This window comes from Zeus faber, assembly GCF_960531495.2.
Source record: "Zeus faber genome assembly, chromosome: 7".
Classification (NCBI taxonomy): Eukaryota; Metazoa; Chordata; class Actinopteri; order Zeiformes; family Zeidae; genus Zeus; species Zeus faber.
This window is the reverse complement of record NC_137203.1, coordinates 17,906,539-17,925,219: the sequence shown is the minus strand read 5'-3', so window position 1 is coordinate 17,925,219 and position 18,681 is coordinate 17,906,539. Positions and strand designations below refer to the sequence as shown.

Below are 18,681 nucleotides of genomic sequence, written 5' to 3'. Positions count from 1 at the left end.
GTGACAATGAGGACGGCAGCTGCTATGAATATGAAATGAAAAGAGGTATTTATTTATCAAGTATCAAATAAGATTGGGTGTGTGTTTGCCATTATCACTGTAGGTTTTACACAGTCCTGTTTGTCCGCTGTAACTTTCAGATCCTGTCTGGTGGACGGAGCAGGTGACGCTCCAGGCCTTGAGGCTGCTTCTCCTCAAGCTCCTCATGTTCAACACTCTGATGACTGTTTACTCTGTTATTAAGTGGTAGGTTGAAGAACAACACCAAATTCACATTTAGCAAATAGACGTAAAGCGGATTCAGAGCTGTTTTGTTAAGTGCACACAGGTGGTTAATCCTCCCCAAAATTACAATTTGCTTTCCAGATTGCTGCATTCGAGGGTTGACTTCTGCACGGCAGCGACTTTAATAAACAACGACCCAAGAGAAAAGAGGCAGAGACCCACGACTGCAGTCGATTTCCTTCTGAGGGGAAACTCTTGACGACATTGCATTTTGGTGGTGGATTTATGAAGTGGACTAAGATTAGACGGCTTCATGGATGGAAACAGAGAAGGAGAGGTGAATGTTTTCAGCTCCAGATCTGCCGTCCCTCGCGGCCCAGGTGCTTTCGACTGTTACAGTTGTAAACTGGTTGTGTCTGTCTAAGGCAAACCATAGATCTGATCACACCCTAACCTCAAACAGATGGTGACCTTGTGTGTGCATGTGTGTGTGTGTGTGTGTTTGTGGTCGTTGTTATCCTACTGTTAACATGTGTTCTATATCAGCCAGTTTCTTTGGTATTTTCACCTGGTTTCTAATTCTGAAAGTAAAAATTGCAAATGACCACATAGCAACAAAGTTTTCTTTATTGTTTTTTAAATAAAACACCTGCACATTGTTTTCCTCCATGTTTTTCATTTAGAGCGCCTGGGTAAAACACTGAAATTGCAACAGAACACCACTAGGTGGCAGTACAATCACATCTGGTATTCTTCTTCTTATTATTATTATTGTTATTATTATTATCCAACAGCAAGAATATGGAGCTTAACTTCCTCTACAGGACACTACATTTATAAATAAGTTAAGTATTTCAACATTGAGCAGTCACTCTTCACCAAATAGAAACTCACACATGACTTAAGAGTTCACAATGCCAGAGACTGAGCGTAAGCCTATGTGACCGGCTAAATTGGGAGTAAATGTTACAGCGGTTATTAAGTGTTGGAGATTGACATTTTTCCACGCAATATAAAATTGTTCACATTTCTCGTAAGACACTGCTCTGTAGTTTTATAAAAGGTCACATGCCGGTGCCCCGATAGGGAGCAGCTCCACATTTCTGGCAGTAAAGATTAAAAAAAACACACTCCTTCTACAGTAGCACATAAACAATGAGGACTAAGGGATCGGTGCTGACACGGTGTGGATTGGTTCATCTGTACATGGATACTGCCGTGCCTCTCTTACAGGGCCTCCTCTGTTTGTCAGTCTTTGGCTCAATTGAACAAAAAATTAACATAACTTGAGCAACATAGGGAGAGCGCACATTATCATTATGTGAGATTTTATGACGTGTGTGTAAGTCAAGAGGGAGAAAAAAAAAAAAACCCAACACACCCCGGCATGTTAGTCATAAATCAGTGTTTAGTTCTTTATAAGCCACACCCAAACGTTCACATTCATTCGTTCTTTTGGGCGCGCGCGTACGCACACACACACACACACACACACACACACACACACACACACACGCACGTACACACACACACACTCAGTTAAATCAGACTAACGAAAATCACAGAAATCAAAACTGCAACAAATGCAACTGATGACAGCTGCTGTGACAACATTCAGAATACATTCAACAGAGAACAACTCACATTACCTGACCTCAGATCAGAGGCTGAGTCAACTCAGCTACTTTCAGAACAGCGACTATGAGCAAAAAAAACCCCAAAAAAACCCCATTGCGCTCAGTGGAGTATGACGTCAAAACAGGAGATAAAAATGAACTTATCGGAGGGCAAAAACTTATGTTGTCAGAGGAAAGGGCTGCAGGTGGTAGAAACACTGATGTGGATTTGTAAAAAAATAAAAATTAAAATAAAGTGCTTCTGTTAAAACAAACATCCTCTGTCTGAGGTATAAAAACTATCACATCAAACGGCACAAAAAACATTTCCAAACCCGACACCATTACACGGTGCACTGAAGACCAGAACGCTATTTACAGTCTGGAGTGTGTGTATGCGTGTCCATATGTTGTGTACGCACATACACACGGACATCAATGTTGTGTCATCCTCGGATGAATGAAGACGTGTCATCTTCCTCCTGGGTAATTCCACCAGAGCTTCGATTTGGAGCAGGGCAGTGTCGGCGGCAGGAAGCTGTCAGTCACTGCCAGTCTGGTACCTCTGCGCATGAGAAACCGAGGTCCTGTTCTTTCCTCGATGGTGAGGACAATGAGGGGCCGAGCGCTCCGAACGCAGGAGCTCGTCCTTTTCAAACGCACATAGATGCAGGCCTACTGCACGAGCGCCAAAAACAACGCACAAAGCAGAGGCAAGAAAAGGGGCAGGGCCGGGTAAAAGGCGGAGGGGGCAGAGCCGCGTGGGTAGATCCTCCACCTGTCCGGGTGAGGGTGGAGACTCTCCATGTCCTTTAGGGCACTGTACGCCGCTGCCGTGAAGTTGACGTCCCCGGTGGTCAGGAGGTCGAACACGCAGGAGTGGAAATAGATGTCCTGTACCTCCAGCTGCTCGCGGCAGCGCTCCTGCGCCCCCTCCGCATCCAGCACCCTTGGGGAGTTGTAGGGGGACACGTGGGCCTGCGAGGCCGGGCCGGGGCGGCGGGGCGGCTGCAGCTGCAGGCCCAGCGCGGCGGGGGCCAGGGGCAGCGGCAGCAAGCCGTCCCGGTCGATGCGCTCGGCGCTGGGGCAGCCGTTCAGGCAGAGCTGCAGGTCTTGGGAGGCGTCGTACGCCTGGGTTATCTCCTCCGGAATTTTCACGGCCAGAGTCAGATAGCGGCCCAGCTGTCGCACGATCACCGTGACATCGATGTACCCGGCGTACAGCTCCACGTGGTGTCCCGGGCTGTGCTCCACGATCCACAGAGTCTGGACCTTGGTGGCGCCGCTGTCCGTCACGGAGTTGTGGTTGGGGTCTCCGCTGCTCACCGTGCCGTCCACGAAGGCAGCAGGGAGGTCGTCCGTGATGGCCTGGTAGACCTTCTGGTCTGTGCAGCCCTGGTAGGGCTTGAAGATAATGGTGATCTATAGAGAGGGAGAGAAGAGGAAACAACCCAAACCAAAAGCTGAGATGACAGTCACCGAACTAACATGTTGGATGTATGAAATTCAAGTGAAAGATTTGTCATAGACATTAGCAAATTCCACATTCTCGTTCACAGCCACACAAACAGACTGAACATTTTCAGCAGCACAAACATTAACGCTCGCTCATTACGCAGGTTATTGACTGTCGGACTGTTTTTAACAAGTTGTAATTTGACACAGCTATGCAAACATGCTGACGCGCACATACGCACAGGCACACGCACACGCACACACACACGCACACACACTCAAAGTGATAAATGGAAACGGTGGTGGGTAAAGGGTGTGGTGTGCGCATTAGGGTTAGCACTGGCATCACAGTTCCGGTGAATGGCTGCTTTGTTCACATGACAGCTATGAAGAATGAGCCCTGGCCGGCCATTAAGCATGGAGAGCTGTTAATGTGTGTGTGTGTGTGTGTGTGTGTGTGTGTGTGTGTGTGTGTGTGTGTGTGTGTGCGTGTGTGCGTGCGTGTGTGTCTCTAATAATCATGACTCATAACCTGCAACACCTCTGACACAAGGTCAAATCTTTAGCCCCACCGGCAGCAATCATACTATTTGCTAAGTGTGGGTGTGTTTGTGTGCAACTGTGTTTGCTAATGAGAGGGTACGCGCGTGTGTGTGTGTGTGTGTGTGTGTGTGTGTGTTAATAATTAATGCCATCAACCTATATAACTGTAGCGTGCAGACCATCAACAACCAGAAGCTTCTTTAAAACAAAGATCTTCTTGTAATGTCTCAGAAAACGTGTTACCGGTAGTGTGTGTGTGTGTGTGTGTGTGTGTGTGTATGCATGTGTGTGTGTTTCTCATGAAAAAAGGATGAGACTCTTTGTAACTCAGTGCTTTAAGCAGATGATTTTCAAGCCTGAGGAACAATTTATGAAGCACCTGCAAACACACACACATACCACCCACCCACACCCACACACACACGCACGCACACACACACACACACACACACACACACACACACACACACACACACACACACACACACACACACACACTGGATCCTTTCACACAACTCATTCCATGGTATTAGAGATCAGGCTATATGCAGCCATTAACCAAGTTAGGTTTCAAACACTGTCTAAGTCACAAGAGACGGTCACAAGACTGGGCTGTTTGCCTCACACCTGTGAGCCGAGAGAGAGAGAGAGAGAGAGAGAGAGAGAGAGAGAGAGAGAGAGCAAGAGGGACAGACAGTCAGAGGGAGAGAAACAGAAGGCCGAGCTGCCTGTGTGATATATAAATGGGAACTTCTTAAGGAGTTCGTTTTGGCTGAGTAATTTGTTTGGACCAGATGCATTCCATGAGTGGTATAGACACACAGTACAGTATAAATATACAGTTTTGCAGCGCTGCAGTATTTCATTCTGCTTCAGATTACTGTACAAAGTCATGAAACTTTATTTTGCTCAGTAACACTCTTGTCAGCTAATGATTTGTAATGATCTTATACTGTAGTCAGACATAGTCATATCATGACAAACCTTTGTTAGTCTTAATGAATGATGATCAGTAGATGTGATATCTTATATACCAACGTCATACCTCCACCAACATTTAAGTATCTTTTTACAATATACCACAATTCCAGTATACTGGAAAAGCTCTAAAGGCCTCTCTGCCATTTCCATGCTTTGTATCTTACCTTATTAGTCGCAGTTGCGCTGGAGCCAGTGACCACTGGCACGTTAGTGACCTGCACTGACAGGTAGTCGTTGTCGATGAGCGGCCACGCCCCCTCCACCTTACAAGTCTGGAAACTGTCCTTAAACGTCCTCAGGTGGGGGTCTCCGAACAGCCCGCAGAACAGATACCCTGGCTGAGTGTGACATTGGCCGCGGCCGTGGCCGTGACCTTGACCGTGGCCGTGGCTGTGTGTGTGGGCGTGCTGAGTGCGGCTGTGGTAGTTGCAGGGCTCGTGGTGGACCTCGGGGTACGTGGAGGAGGTGGGGCCGTCCTGGGAGCAGTTCCTCTGGCTCATGAGGTCGGAGATGCCCAGGACGGCCGAGTGGAAGACCAGGTTCCCGCGGCAGGACTTGGCGGTCCGCTGCGTGCAGGCTGAGTAGGCCCGCAGGGCCTTGCAGAACTCCGTGTCGAAGACATCCAGCGCCGGCGTCACGTAGGAGGTGTAGGTAACAAAGTCCGTGGTACACTTCTGGATGCGGCACTGAGCAGTGGCCACCTGGCACTGGCCTGGAGGGAAAGAAGCAGAAAGTCAGAGCTGGAGTGCCATGCAAGCCAAATCCCTTCTTGTTCCCATTGAAACTCCTCCTGGTCTTACATACCGTATACACCGACAGGACAGCTGGCCACAAAATCATACATACTGTAGGTACATTTCTGGCTGAGTACCTTGATATCAATAAAGTTACAAGACTTGGTGTTCTCACATGGATAGGATGACAAAGCTCGTGCACGTGACAAAACATGGACACTATGCTACAGTCAAACAGTAACACACACAACCGCACACATACAGTATCTACACAACGGGGCTTATGGGGGTGGGGAAGGTGTGTGTAGAAGGCTTTGATCTTCTAACACACAATTCTACTGTCCTGTTACGATCAGACCCAATAAAACTAGACAAGAACGAGGCGGCGTTTGTAGGCGTGGATCAATCCGGCTCGCCGCTCTGAGAGTGTAATAAACCACTGCAAACAGCAGCGAGGGAGATTGAGAACAATGTTCCCACACAGAATGAGACAAAAGGATAATAATGCACGCATGTATGCAGTTGGAAACAAGGTGTAGACTACAGTCAATAAAAAGATGGCCTAATTAATTTACTAACAGATAGAGAGAAGGCAGAGAGAGATCATTGAAGAGAAAAACAAGGGGGCCGGCCTCCACGCGGAGCAAAGGGTGTTCTCAACTCATATGTTACGTTAGGAAGGCTCTTTCTCTGAGGGTCCATGTGAGGTAAGAATCCCCCTCACCTGATCTATCCCTGTATGGAGCGATATGCAAATGGAATAACAGAGAATGGACCAGCCTTTTGCATCATAGAAAGAGAAAAGGGAGAGAGAGAGAGAGAGAGAGAGAGAGAAAGAGAGAGAGAGAGAGAGAGAGAGAGAGAGAGAGAGAGAGAGAGAGAGATTACAGGCCAGACCTAATGCATCAGTCACAGTGTGCTCCTATTAGATTAGGCCAGAGAGAAGCACTCCAGGGTATGGGCAGTTGGTTGTGCGCGTACACGCACACACACACACACACACGCACGCACGCACGCACGCACGCACGCACACACACACACACACACACATAAAGAATGCAGGTTGTGCTTCCGCTGTACAGTCAGAGATCATCTGATGGTGGTTTTTCACACACACTGTCTTTACAATGGCAGAATTTGTGAATCTCACATTGTTCCTTTAGGTTCTGCAAACTAACAGGAATATACTGTACCCAAAATATGTGTATGTGTACGTGCATGCACTCACACGTAAATCGTATCTGTAATGAGTGTCAGACATGAAGGAATCGGGTCCCACCCGTGGGGGGCAGTATGGTCCTGACTATTAAGCTATGGGTACAGCACCCGAATCACACTTTGCTTTAGAATCTCTCCCCCAAATGTTAGATACTGACACCCTAAGGCAGACAAGCACACACGCACGCACGCACACACACACACACTTACACACACACACACACACACACACACACTAAAAGACACCAACATTTACACAACTGCTCAAACACAACACACGCTAATGCATGTGTGCACATTCAGTCCTCCAAGCCAACTCTCAAGTCTGCTCCTGACTGCACAGACAGTGTGACTGGAGCACTGAGAACACTTTGTCTCTTCATCCGACGGCTTCACTAAAAAAAAAAAAAAAAAAAAAAAAAAAGACTCTCACTTTCCACTCACAGTAAAACATTTCCCCAAAACTACCAACTCTGATTAGAGCGGGCCTATTCCCTTCCAGAGATTGTAAAAGTACATTGGTCGCTATACTAAAAAGCATAAATGTCAACATTCACCATTTGTAAGAGGGTTATGAGACAGCAAGGACGTCTACGTTCGGGTGGAGAGGCCAGCTACCCTGCTGGAGCGGCTCTGGGTAATACACTGACATGCAGCCATCATTAGGGAACTGTTTTGGAGCAGACCCTGCCATGTGGCTGTCCAGTATGGGGTGGGGAGATAAATATCAATAGGGTACTTTACAAAGGGTTTACAAAGCTGTCACGTATCAACAAAGATTTTATATGTATGCAAATAAATTATTTATTTGAGGCTTTTAGAAATAATGAGCCTGATAACTGATGCGAGAAGCAAATTAATGCTTGAACTGGTCACTATTCCCTCCGTTCCCCATTCTGGGACCTGGACTCCCCCTCTACCTGTCCAGCTCCATCTGAGCTCCATGTCTCATTTGCTACTGGAGCCGTTTTTCAGCCTCCTTCCCCAAAGCTAATACCCTCCCCCTCCGTCAGCACAGCAGTAATCAGCTCGCAGCCTTCCGCCCCAAATACTATTCCTCTTGTGGTGTCAGTTTTTTTTTTGGTTTTTTTTTTTGCCTGACTCCCAGGTCATCTTCTTTTCTCTCTCTCTCTCTCTCTCTCTCTCTCTCTCTCTCTCTCTCTCTCTCTCTCTCTCTCTCTCTCCTTGGTGGACCCCCTGAGACTTCTTCTCCTCTTTCAGGGAGAGGTCAAAGATCCGTATGCTGATTCCTTCAGGGCTCGCCGGCCTTTTCTTCCCTTCTGCAAACCCCACCCCCCCCCCCCCCCCCCCCCCCCACACACACACACACACACCACACCACCCCCACCCCCACCCAACCTCAGTGATCTTGGAAGATCAGGAGAGGATCTACCGGGATCATCTCTCAAACAGGGGACTTGGCGCTGAAGTGCTTATCGATCACCTCGTGCGCCCTTTTCACACACCAGGCTCGGATCACACAAACAGCCCTCCGAGCTTAGATGTAGAAAGCCTCAAACCAGGCGCTCGCGGCCCTTTGGTTCTCTGTCTCTCTGTCTCTCTCTCTCTCTCTCTCTCCCCCTCCCCTGCACGTGCACATGCTCTCGCCCGCTCTCGCTCTCCCTTTCTCAATCTCTCTCTCTCGACTAGACTGGGGATCGTGGTCGACGGTTCAGACAGGGATACGCGTTCCGACCATTCCTACATTCGCCTTCCAACGCGGACACATGCGGAGCGGGCATTTGGACAGCCATGACACTGCAATAAATGCATTATACAGTTTCACTTCACGGGATATTTTAATGTGTGTGTGTAAAACAGGGTGTCCGGAGGCTGATTTGTCAAGCTGCCCAGGCCATTCCGAGCTCATTTCTTGAAGTTGTGAGGGGTGAAAAAAGCAGCAGCTGCAACACAAGCAACCCGCTGCTTAACACACTCTACGGGCCAAAGAACCAGGGCTCTGGCAAGGGAACATTCGGAAAGAGGAAGGCAACACCTCGGCCCACTTTAAACATAGCCACATTTTGCTTAATTTAGACCAGTGGTTCTCAACACGGTGTCCGGGGACCCCCAGGGGCCCTTGAAGAGGTTCCAGGGGGTCCCCAGCAAAAAAAAAGATTAATAGTTACCCTTAGAGACTACATTACAGATCATCACTGTTATCTCTGGAAGTTCAAACTAAATTGCGTTTAACACTACAATCTAACACCACTTTCCCAGATCACAGAAATCACAGAAAATACATTTGAAAACTTATCCATACAGACATGTGGGATGTAAATAAAAGGCTTCCCAAAGTTACTGTAAAATATTTTAACCATGATACAGCGGCAGTTAAACACCAGATAAAGCTGTAATTTACAATGAATGGTCATGTCTCGTTTCTCTCTTTCTCTCTCTTTCTCTCTCTCTCTCTGTCCGTCTCTCCCTCTCGCTCTCCATTTCTCTCCCTCCATGAGCCATTAAGGGGCAGACAGAAGAATGACGGCCCAGGAGAGAGAAGGGAAACTCGATCCGCACCGAGACTGCTGCACTGCCGCTGGCCACAGAGCACATTGTCAGGCCCCGAAGAGCTGTTTAAAAATACTTATTAATAATAGCAAGGGATTAGAGAACACCCCAGACACGCTTCCCCGACACTTTATAACTGCGGGGAGGTCCGAAACACCGATGTTACAGCAGGAGTTTACCTATGTGTGCGGTGAGGCAGAGAGCGAGGATCAGCAGCAGCGGTGGCGGAAGACGGAGCTCGGGACGCGGGGAGATGAGGCGCTCAGCCCCGCAGCGGCGGCAGCGGCATCCGGCTCTCCCCATCCCCGTCCATGCAGGGCCAGGGGGGGAGAGTGGACGGAGCTCCGGCAGCGTCTCCGGGACTCCGGGGCCCTTTCCCCTCCTGCGCGGCTCTCTCTCTCTCCCCTTCTCTGCGTCTGCTCACCTTCCCCCGCTGCAGGGGCATTCAAAACTGCGGCTGCTCCGCGGAATGCGATCCGTCAGGGCGGAGGTGGGAGACGGAGGAGGACACGCAAAAAGTGCTGGGGAGGACCTCGTCGGGGCCGCGGAGGCACTTTTAAATCACTTCGGCTCCGGTCCCCATGTGTTGCGGCGGCGCCGCTCCGTTTCCCCAAACTACAGGATCAATCTGTGCTCCGCTCTCGTCCCGAACGCGCGCACGCACATCCCTCCGCCCGCCTCGTCGCTCCACACACCTCCCCCCTCTCCTCGCTTGGCCCCGCCGCTGCTCCGCAAATCAATAGCGAATCAACCAAACCCTGCTGGCGGAAAAACCCGCCCACCGGGCCGGGAGGAGGGCGGACTGGAAGTCGGAATAAAGTGAGAGCTGGAAGAAGGAAAGAGGATACGGGGGAGAGAGAGGGGGAGGGAGGGGGGGGGGGCGAGAGAGGGAGGGAGAGAGAGAAGTTTATAAGTTATCTCTCACTTATCCACATAATACCGTTTCAACAGCAGCGTCTCCGCATTATTATTCAAGGTCAGCTCCACTGATCCGCGTATGGTGATGTCGCAGCATTAACATTTGTCCGCGTTCATTTGAGTTATACTCTCTATTTGAATGATATTCCTCACTTTTTGTTTTTCAGCTTGCTCTGACAATGTAAAGTAGGTTTTCCGTACCAGCAAAGCCCTTTTAATTGTATTTATAGGTAGGGCAAACACAGCCGAAGTTGGGGTCGGGGTTAGGAAAAGTCGAATACATCGATTAATAAGATGCGCAAGAGTAACAGCCGTTATATTTGATTTTAAGGTATGGATTGGTCAAACTTGACGGCATAAAGTAAAAATTGATCACCAGAGCAATGTGGAATACATAGAGGATTTCTCAAAATTTCTTCTTAAGATTTTAACTTTAAATAAGTCAACTTTGAAGTATTTTTTTTTTTGTCAACGCAGCAAACTTCTCTGATGGCAGCCAGGACCTTAAAGGATAAAGAGAGAATTACTTTATTGATCTCCGTGGGGGAATTTGTCCTCTGCCTTTAACCCATCCAGCAGTGGGCAGACACGGCACGGCGCAGGGAGACAAACTCCAGATGTAGAGCCAATGCCTTGATAAAGGGTATGAGCAGGGTCGATTTGCTCTTTTCAACGGAGGCCTTGTTAAAGATGTTGCTTCCCATCATTTATAACACTTCATAACACAACCCCGATGAATGCTTTACTGTAAAGAAAACGTGACCGCCCTGCTGTAGATCATAACTTTGCTTAAATGTAGTCTTATGGGGCACATGTTTAAGCCAATGTGTCATAGCGTATTTTTTCAACATGTGTGTAAAAACGCAATTTCTTTAGAGCTACTTTTTGCAATTGCCGCAGTACACCAAAGAGAGCTTACGTTCTTTGCTATTAGCCGTGTCATTTAGGAACGTCACACATTAGCACTAAGCTGTTTGGGGAGCTGGTTGTGCCAGCCCAATAGGCCAACCTTTATGTGAACTCACCACCTAAAAGGTGCAAAATGTGGATCAGGTGCAATGACCATCTGGCAAGAGGCTAATGTAGAGTGGCTCTAGGTATTGAACCATGATAATGGAAACTGGCTCTCGGTATGTCGAATGTAACTTCAAGGAGCTAAAACTTCTGGTCGAAGGAGCCAGAGCTGGTGCGGGAAGTTGAGAGAGCTCACCTCTACCCACTGAGTAGAGGCCACACTCCTTAATAAGGGGTGGTCACCCCCTGCAGGAGTTTTTCAGGTTGAGAGGTTCCAGGTGGGTGTAGGGATACTCACAAGTCCCGGCTGGCTGCAGCACAGTTGGAGTTCGGCCCCCTGGATGACAGGGTCGCCTCAGTGTGACTTCAAGTCGCAGGGAGCAAAACTCTTAGTGTTATGAGAGCAGTTTAGAGTATTCAGCCTTCCTGGAGAAATTGAGCGGAGTTCTGGAAAAGGCTTCATTTACTAACTCCGCGTTTGGCAATAAATGCATGGAGGCACAATTATGAGCACATGGTTGCTCATAAGTGCATGTACCCTTTGTTGCATGTACATCATGTACAGTGCCTTTGGACAAGCGGTGGCCCCTGTCTTTAATAAAAAGGACTGAAGGGTGTGTTCCAATTATCCAGAAGTATCATAGCCAAGCCTTCCCGGGAAACCATATGCGAAAGTGGTGGAATGGACACAGATTGATACCCGAATCTCAGAGGAACAATGTGGATTTCGATCTGGCCATAGAAGAGTGTTTCCATGGTTTCCATGGTGTTTTGCCCTCTCACTGGTGATTGAGAGGCATGGGCGTTTGCCTATCCACTCAACATCTATTTAGTTGCTCTGGAAAAGGCTTATGGCCGTATCCTTCGAAGGGATTCTGTGAGAGATCCTGTGGCATTATGGTGTAACATGGCCGCTGCTGCAAACCAATCGGTCCTGTATACTCAGTGCAATAACACATTCTCTGCATTATGTCAGCGTGGTTTGGACAGTGTCTGGTGTGGACTGCGACCACACCAGATGAACACGTTAGTATGGTTTGCCGTTGAGTGTGAAGTGGTCGGCAGTAGTCTGAGACCATGGTTCTCCTACAGACAAGGATGGCTGGGGGAGGGATAAATAACCCTCCATTGAGTTCTGGTATCCTGGGGTCTTATTCATAAGTAAGGCGGGAAAAGATCTGAAACCACTATTCACCACCATTTAGGGACACAGCTGACATTGCATTATGACCCTCATCTACACTGTACGGGCACAAGCTTTGGGTAGTGGTCAAAAAGGAAGAAAATAAGTTCTCCCTATGCAGCATGGCTCCTCTTTCTCACTGGAAGGAGCCAGTTAATGTGGTTCAGGCTTCTGGGCAGGATGCCCCCTTGCCTCCCTTTGGTGGTGTACCAGGCATGTGCTACTAGGAGCAGACCCCAGGGCAGAACCAAGATGCTCTTGGAGTATTTATACTGTATATCCTGGCTGGCCTGTAAACGCCTCAGGGTCCTTTAAGAGGACCTGGAAGAAAAGGGATGTCTGCTTCTTCTGTTGCCACAGCGACCCTGACCTGGATAAGGGGTTTAGGGAGAGAGATTTGTGTTTAGTAAAGCAAAATCATGTAACTTTTTTACCTTCAAATCACAGCTTCCAAATCATTTTGATGGTACACTGACTTGTAACATGAACATCGTGAACGGCACCTCTTTCATTCCCACCCACCCGCCGAACCCCTGTTCTTGCACGATGTAACTTCTGTGTTTGGGTACAAAACCGCGAGAAAAGTGTTACATTTTATGCCACTACGTCACTTCCTTGATGTTTGTCTCTGGTAATGACAGTTTTTTTTTTGCCTGGTAAAATGTATCTAAAAAAACTCGATAAATTAGGAACTCGCCGGTCCAAATGTCCGGTAATAATGCTCATACAAAACGTAGCCGCTCCACCCCCCCGACAGGTGGATGAGACGTGCGCGTGCGAGCTGATCTGCCAGGCCGAGCACATCTGGTAGAAACACCCTGCACATCTGGCAGAGACACCAGTAGCAGGGGGCCGATAGCCGCGCCCTCTCTCCCAGAGGCTCCGCGGATTCAACACTGACTGTTATTGAAACGTGACCGATAATGTCCGAATTTGTCAGGTAAAATTCATTATTTTCGGACACCGGACCGAGTTTTACGACAGCGGTGAAAAATTGCAATTGCACTCAGAAAATGTAGGGGTGCCAAATCTCAACTACCAAAACATAGTGCTGCTTTAAAGGGGATCTACTATGCTTTTCCTTGTTTTCTGTCATACATACAATGTTACAATGTCGGATGTTCATATAAGACATGACCAAAATGTCAAATAATGAGGCAAACTAATGACAAAGTAATCGCTGTGAGCAAAACCCTCAGGCTTCCGACCGCTCTGAAAGCTCGGTTTTCAAAGGTTTTTTCTACTCTCTGCACGAGCTGACGTCAGCTTGTCACGGACTTCCTTAAATAGTCACCTGCTCCACCCGAACCGCTGTGCGTTTCTCCACACGAAACCAATAAAAATGGTGTGGTTTCATTGTAGATGTTTTTATTCAATTTAATACAATTTTATAACCTTTTATTTAATTTTCCGACGTTTACACGAAACAAAAAGAAAAAAATCCCCGCGTTCGAGAGTCCCGGTGACTGGAGTCCCGGTGCGGTGTCCGTCTCTCCCGCAAGCCTGGAGAACAGCAATGAAAGTCGGAACAAACTAGTACAGATCAGCACAAATCTTTTAAAAGAAAGAGGAATTAATACCAACTGTCCGTGACAAAACTGCAGACGAGGGAAATTTAAGTATTTTTTACAGAATAAGTATATATACGGCCCTCGGCACGCTTCCAGAAGTTGGGCAATCAGAAGAAAATGGGCTTTTAGGGAGGGGGGGCCTTAAAGAGACAGCTTGTTTCAGCAGAGTCTGAATTTAGGGGATGGGTAAAGGGCACTGTAAGATAAATAATGTCTTATCTGAACTGTGAATCATGCAAAGCCACTCTAGTGGAATACAATAACAATAATACAGAGATATAGAGAGCGGAAATGAGCATAATAGGTCCTCTTTAAAGCCACAATAATATCAGATAGTGATGCTGTGTCAAAATGCAAAATCTGAGTTTGTTTATTTTTCTTGTAAGCCCTGTTCTGATAAAGGTCACCATGAATAAAAAAAACAAAACACTGCCTTTACATTGCTGACTGGCTTTGAATTATAATGCTAAAATTGAGACTAGTTTACGAAAAAACTTATTTAATAGGAGCCTGAATCTTCCTTTGTTCAGTTTCTAAGTTCTGTTTCAATAAAGGTCACCATGAATAAAACAACACGGCGATGTTTCAGAATGATACGATTTGGAGAGTTTTACAACCAATTGATAGAAGACACACTTCAATAAAGAATGCCGTAAAATACGCATTTTATTTCATTGCTTCAATGTAGATGCAGTTAAATTCAAATTTAAAGCAAATAAATCACAAACGACATGATTAGAAACATTACGATAACATTAGGTTCATTTGTTATTACCGAGAACATTTTGATGCCACTTCTTCAAACCAAATCAGGCCAGCAAAACAGTTACTCTTCTCAAGCTGGCATTGGCAAACAGGAAGAAGTGATTTCTCAAGCTCTCATGGGTAACCTCATGGTTGAATTATTTCTTATTAAATTTTGGTTGTTCTTCCGAGTAGCTGGTACTGTGTGCGTCCTGTACAATCCTTCTCCTGTCGATGATGTTGGACATTTAATTATTTGTTTGTGTGTGTGTGTCTGTGTGTGTGTGTGTGTGTGTGTGTGTGTGTGTGTGTGTGTATGTATGTATGTGCGCTACTGTTTGTGCGTGTCTGCATGTCCAGCAGCAGCAGACAGAGCCACACTGTGGCTGATATTCTAACGTGGCTCATTTATGTACACTCACTTGTGTGAACTCAACATGAACACCACTCTCCCACATAGACAAACGGATAATCATGCCCACACACACACACACACACACACGCACGCACACACATGCACACACACACACACACACACACACACACACACACACACACACACACATACAAACAGACGCGCACACACACACACACACACACACACATACACACACACACACCAGCATGAATTCTGTTGATGTCAACTCCTCAAACTGACTTTCATATTAGATTATATTGGCTTCCTGTTTTTGTTGGTAGCCTCTGATTTGAACAGCACTGGAGTGTTCTCGGTTAAGAATATCTTATCTGATGTTGGTAACACAGGGATATGTAAATATACAACAGTGTAATGGTACACAGGATGGCACACGGCGCTATGGACGTTTTGATTAGTGTCAACGTGTTACCCAGTATACAAATTCATATAAACTTTGTCCCATGCACATGGGACGTAATCACAAATCAAACCATCAACCTTTTCATAACTATGCCTCCTCCTATGTAAATCTGCATACAGTCCCTGCTCTGCAGAAAATGGTGTATGTGAACACTTCATTTCTGCCAACACTCTGAAACAACCGTTTGGTTTAATTACAGTAAGTCTGTGCATATGGTGCTATTTGTCATGAATAATTTCATATTTCTATTCCAACCATGAGCATGCATGCACACACACACGCACGCACGCACGCACGCACGCACGCACGCACGCACGCACACACTCACACACACACACACACACACACACACACATCCTTGATAACATATGACCCTATTCATTGAGTTTAATTCTATATTTCATACTAATTAATTTAATCAATTACACCACAGCTGAGACCTGGAAGCAGAAGACACTGAAACTCACTCTCTCTCTCTCTCCCTCTCTCTCTCTCTCTCTCTCTCTCTCTCTCTCTCTCTCTCTTTTCTCTTTGTCCCCGTGTCCCTCTCTCCCTCTATCTGTCTTACAGAAACATGTGCACACTTAGGGCTGAAACATATTTCTGTGAGGACACATTTAAACCTCTTTGTGGAGGGAAGCAGAGAGGATTTCTGGAGAGGCTCGCAGAGCACCAACACACAACACAGAATTAAACCAAATGGAGGATTTTGTGAGAACCTGGGGAATCAGGGGCGTGCTGTGTTCCGTTCAGGAGGATTTGTTGGTGCTTCACTTTGGAAGCAGTTTTGTTTTTATCTTAGTTTCTAAAATAACTTGTCTTGTTGTTAAGGCTTCCTATTATTTTTTTTGTAACTCTGCACGATCTTGTTATTTTTGGTGGAGTAGATTAATAGATGTACTTGCCTTAACAAATGTAAATAAAAGGTGCTTGAAACCTCAACCTCTCTCTCTCTCTCTCTCTCTCTCTCTGTCTCTCTGTCTCTCTCTCTCTCTCCCCGTGTCCCTCTCTCCCTCTATCTGTCTTACAGAAACATGTGCACACTTAGGGCTGAAAGATATTTCTATGAGGACACATTCAAACCTCTTTGTGTAGGGAAGCAGAGAGGATTTCTGGAGAGGCTCGCAGAGCACCAACACACAACACAGAATTAAACCAAAGTACCAAGTAACAATATTTAGGGTGTTGAGATTACCCGTGTATGGGCATATTTGCAGGTTCACAGATGCAGAAGCATGTTTCTGGCATTACATGCAAACATACCTCACCCACCCACACACACGCACGCACGCACGCACACGCACACACACACACACACACACACACACACACACACACACACACACACACACACACACACACACACACACACACACACACACACACACTTCACTTCACTATGCCCTGCAGTGCTGCTGTTACACATGCATTCACACACAGAACCTCAGGCACAAAGACAGGCTGTTTCAAAACCTCTGCTTGTCTTCACCTCCACACCTCTGCCTCCGCTCTCCATTTCTGCCTCCTGCAACCCCCCGTCCCCCACCCCACCCCACGCACAAAGAGGACGTCAGTCAACACACTGCTCTCACCAGTCCAAGCACCTGTGCTCTGTGTGTGTGTGTGTGTGTGTGTGTGTGTGTGTGTGTGTGTGTGTGTGTGTGTGTGTGTGTGTGTGTGTGTGTGTGTGTGTGTGTGTGTGTGTGTGTGTGTGTGAGAGTAGTGCATGTGCGTGCAAACATTTCTCAAATCTCACATTTCGGTCACGCTGAAGGAATATCCACTGGCATTGCAAAGATATGGACACACACACTCACACAAACACACACACAAACACATACACACACACACACACACAACTTATCCCAGATTCATAGATATACAGTACAGCAAACAGTAATGGTATGAGAGTACTGCAGGTGTGATGTAAGGTGAGGTGATAACACAGGGATGAAGGTCCAGGTAGTGAAACACAATTGTGCGATAACCAGTTTTATATCTGTTATGGCCAAAAGCCCAAACACATTGTTATTTACCTAAATGTGCTCTAATCAGAGACTTTGTAACAGCACACACAATTCATTCTAATAAAGAGCGGGTTTGGAACCCAGGTGTCTCAATTCGGTGTTCGTAGCCTGTAGGAAAGCTTGACTAGGTCTCAGGGCCGTTTGCCTTTTCACAATATATAGGACGAGGAAATATGATCTGACCGGACATGGCAGGTCGCTCCACGAGGCTTCATTAAACACGGGTCGAGGAGATTATCACTGATCCTTCTCACCTTCATCTCCTCATGCCCTCCCCGTTTTGACCCTTTCTCACATGAGTCAATTGAGCGGCATTGATTTGCTGCTAAAGCCAAAGTATGATCACGCCACGACAACTTAATAATAGATACAGAAGAGAGAAGAGAGGAGGAGCCACTGGGACGTCTCGTCACAGCTCACATCATGAGCGAATGTCTATCAAAGATTTGTACATAATATTCACTGCGCTGTATCACCAAGCCAAATTCATGTGTGCACTGTACATTTGGCGAATAAAGCGAGTGATTTCTGATGTAAATTTTATTTTTCTTATTTCAAAACTGTACCTTATGTTCAAGGTAGTATTATGTGCAGCATATTCATTTTCTTATTTGAGCAAAACTACAATAACAATGCTTATATAAAATGCCAGGGTGGCGACGATGAGCTTATTGTGCTCATCGTTTGGGATTTATCTGAAAGACCGTTTTTTCTAAAAACAAAAAAATAATAAAATAAAGTGCTTTTGTTAAAATAAATATTTTCTCTGTCTGACAAATACAACTCCCGCACAGATCCCGAACATTGCAGTGAGCTAACATGGATGAGAGTGAAATCCAGGTACCGTTTCATCATACAAAGAGCGTGCGCCAGACAGCCAAGCCACCAGAGAACGTTATTAACTTAATTGAGTCGAAAACACATACAGTATACAAAATCAACTCTTGCTGCCTCTCGTATTTCAAAAACCCATACACATACGATATCCATGGCTGCCAAAGCCATTTTGCAATTTTCACCATTTCCGCCTCTTCATCTCTTCCCATCCTCCTCTCCTCTGCTCCTCATTTTATCCTTTGTGTAAAAACATCTGAAGCACACA

At 46.6% G+C, this 18,681-nt stretch overlaps 1 protein-coding gene across 1 annotated transcript; it reads right to left on the bottom strand.

The window, feature by feature from the left end:
- Nucleotides 1-834: 834 nt before the first annotated feature.
- Nucleotides 835-9,973, bottom strand: rgmb (repulsive guidance molecule BMP co-receptor b). Its single transcript, XM_080003437.1, has 3 exons — nt 9,463-9,973; nt 4,985-5,532; nt 835-3,263 (listed from the first exon to the last, which is right to left on the bottom strand). The coding sequence occupies exons 1-3, from the start codon at nt 9,584-9,586 to the stop codon at nt 2,517-2,519; spliced, it is 1,419 nt and encodes a 472-aa protein (XP_079859563.1). The 5' UTR covers nt 9,587-9,973; the 3' UTR covers nt 835-2,516.
- Nucleotides 9,974-18,681: the final 8,708 nt, after the last annotated feature.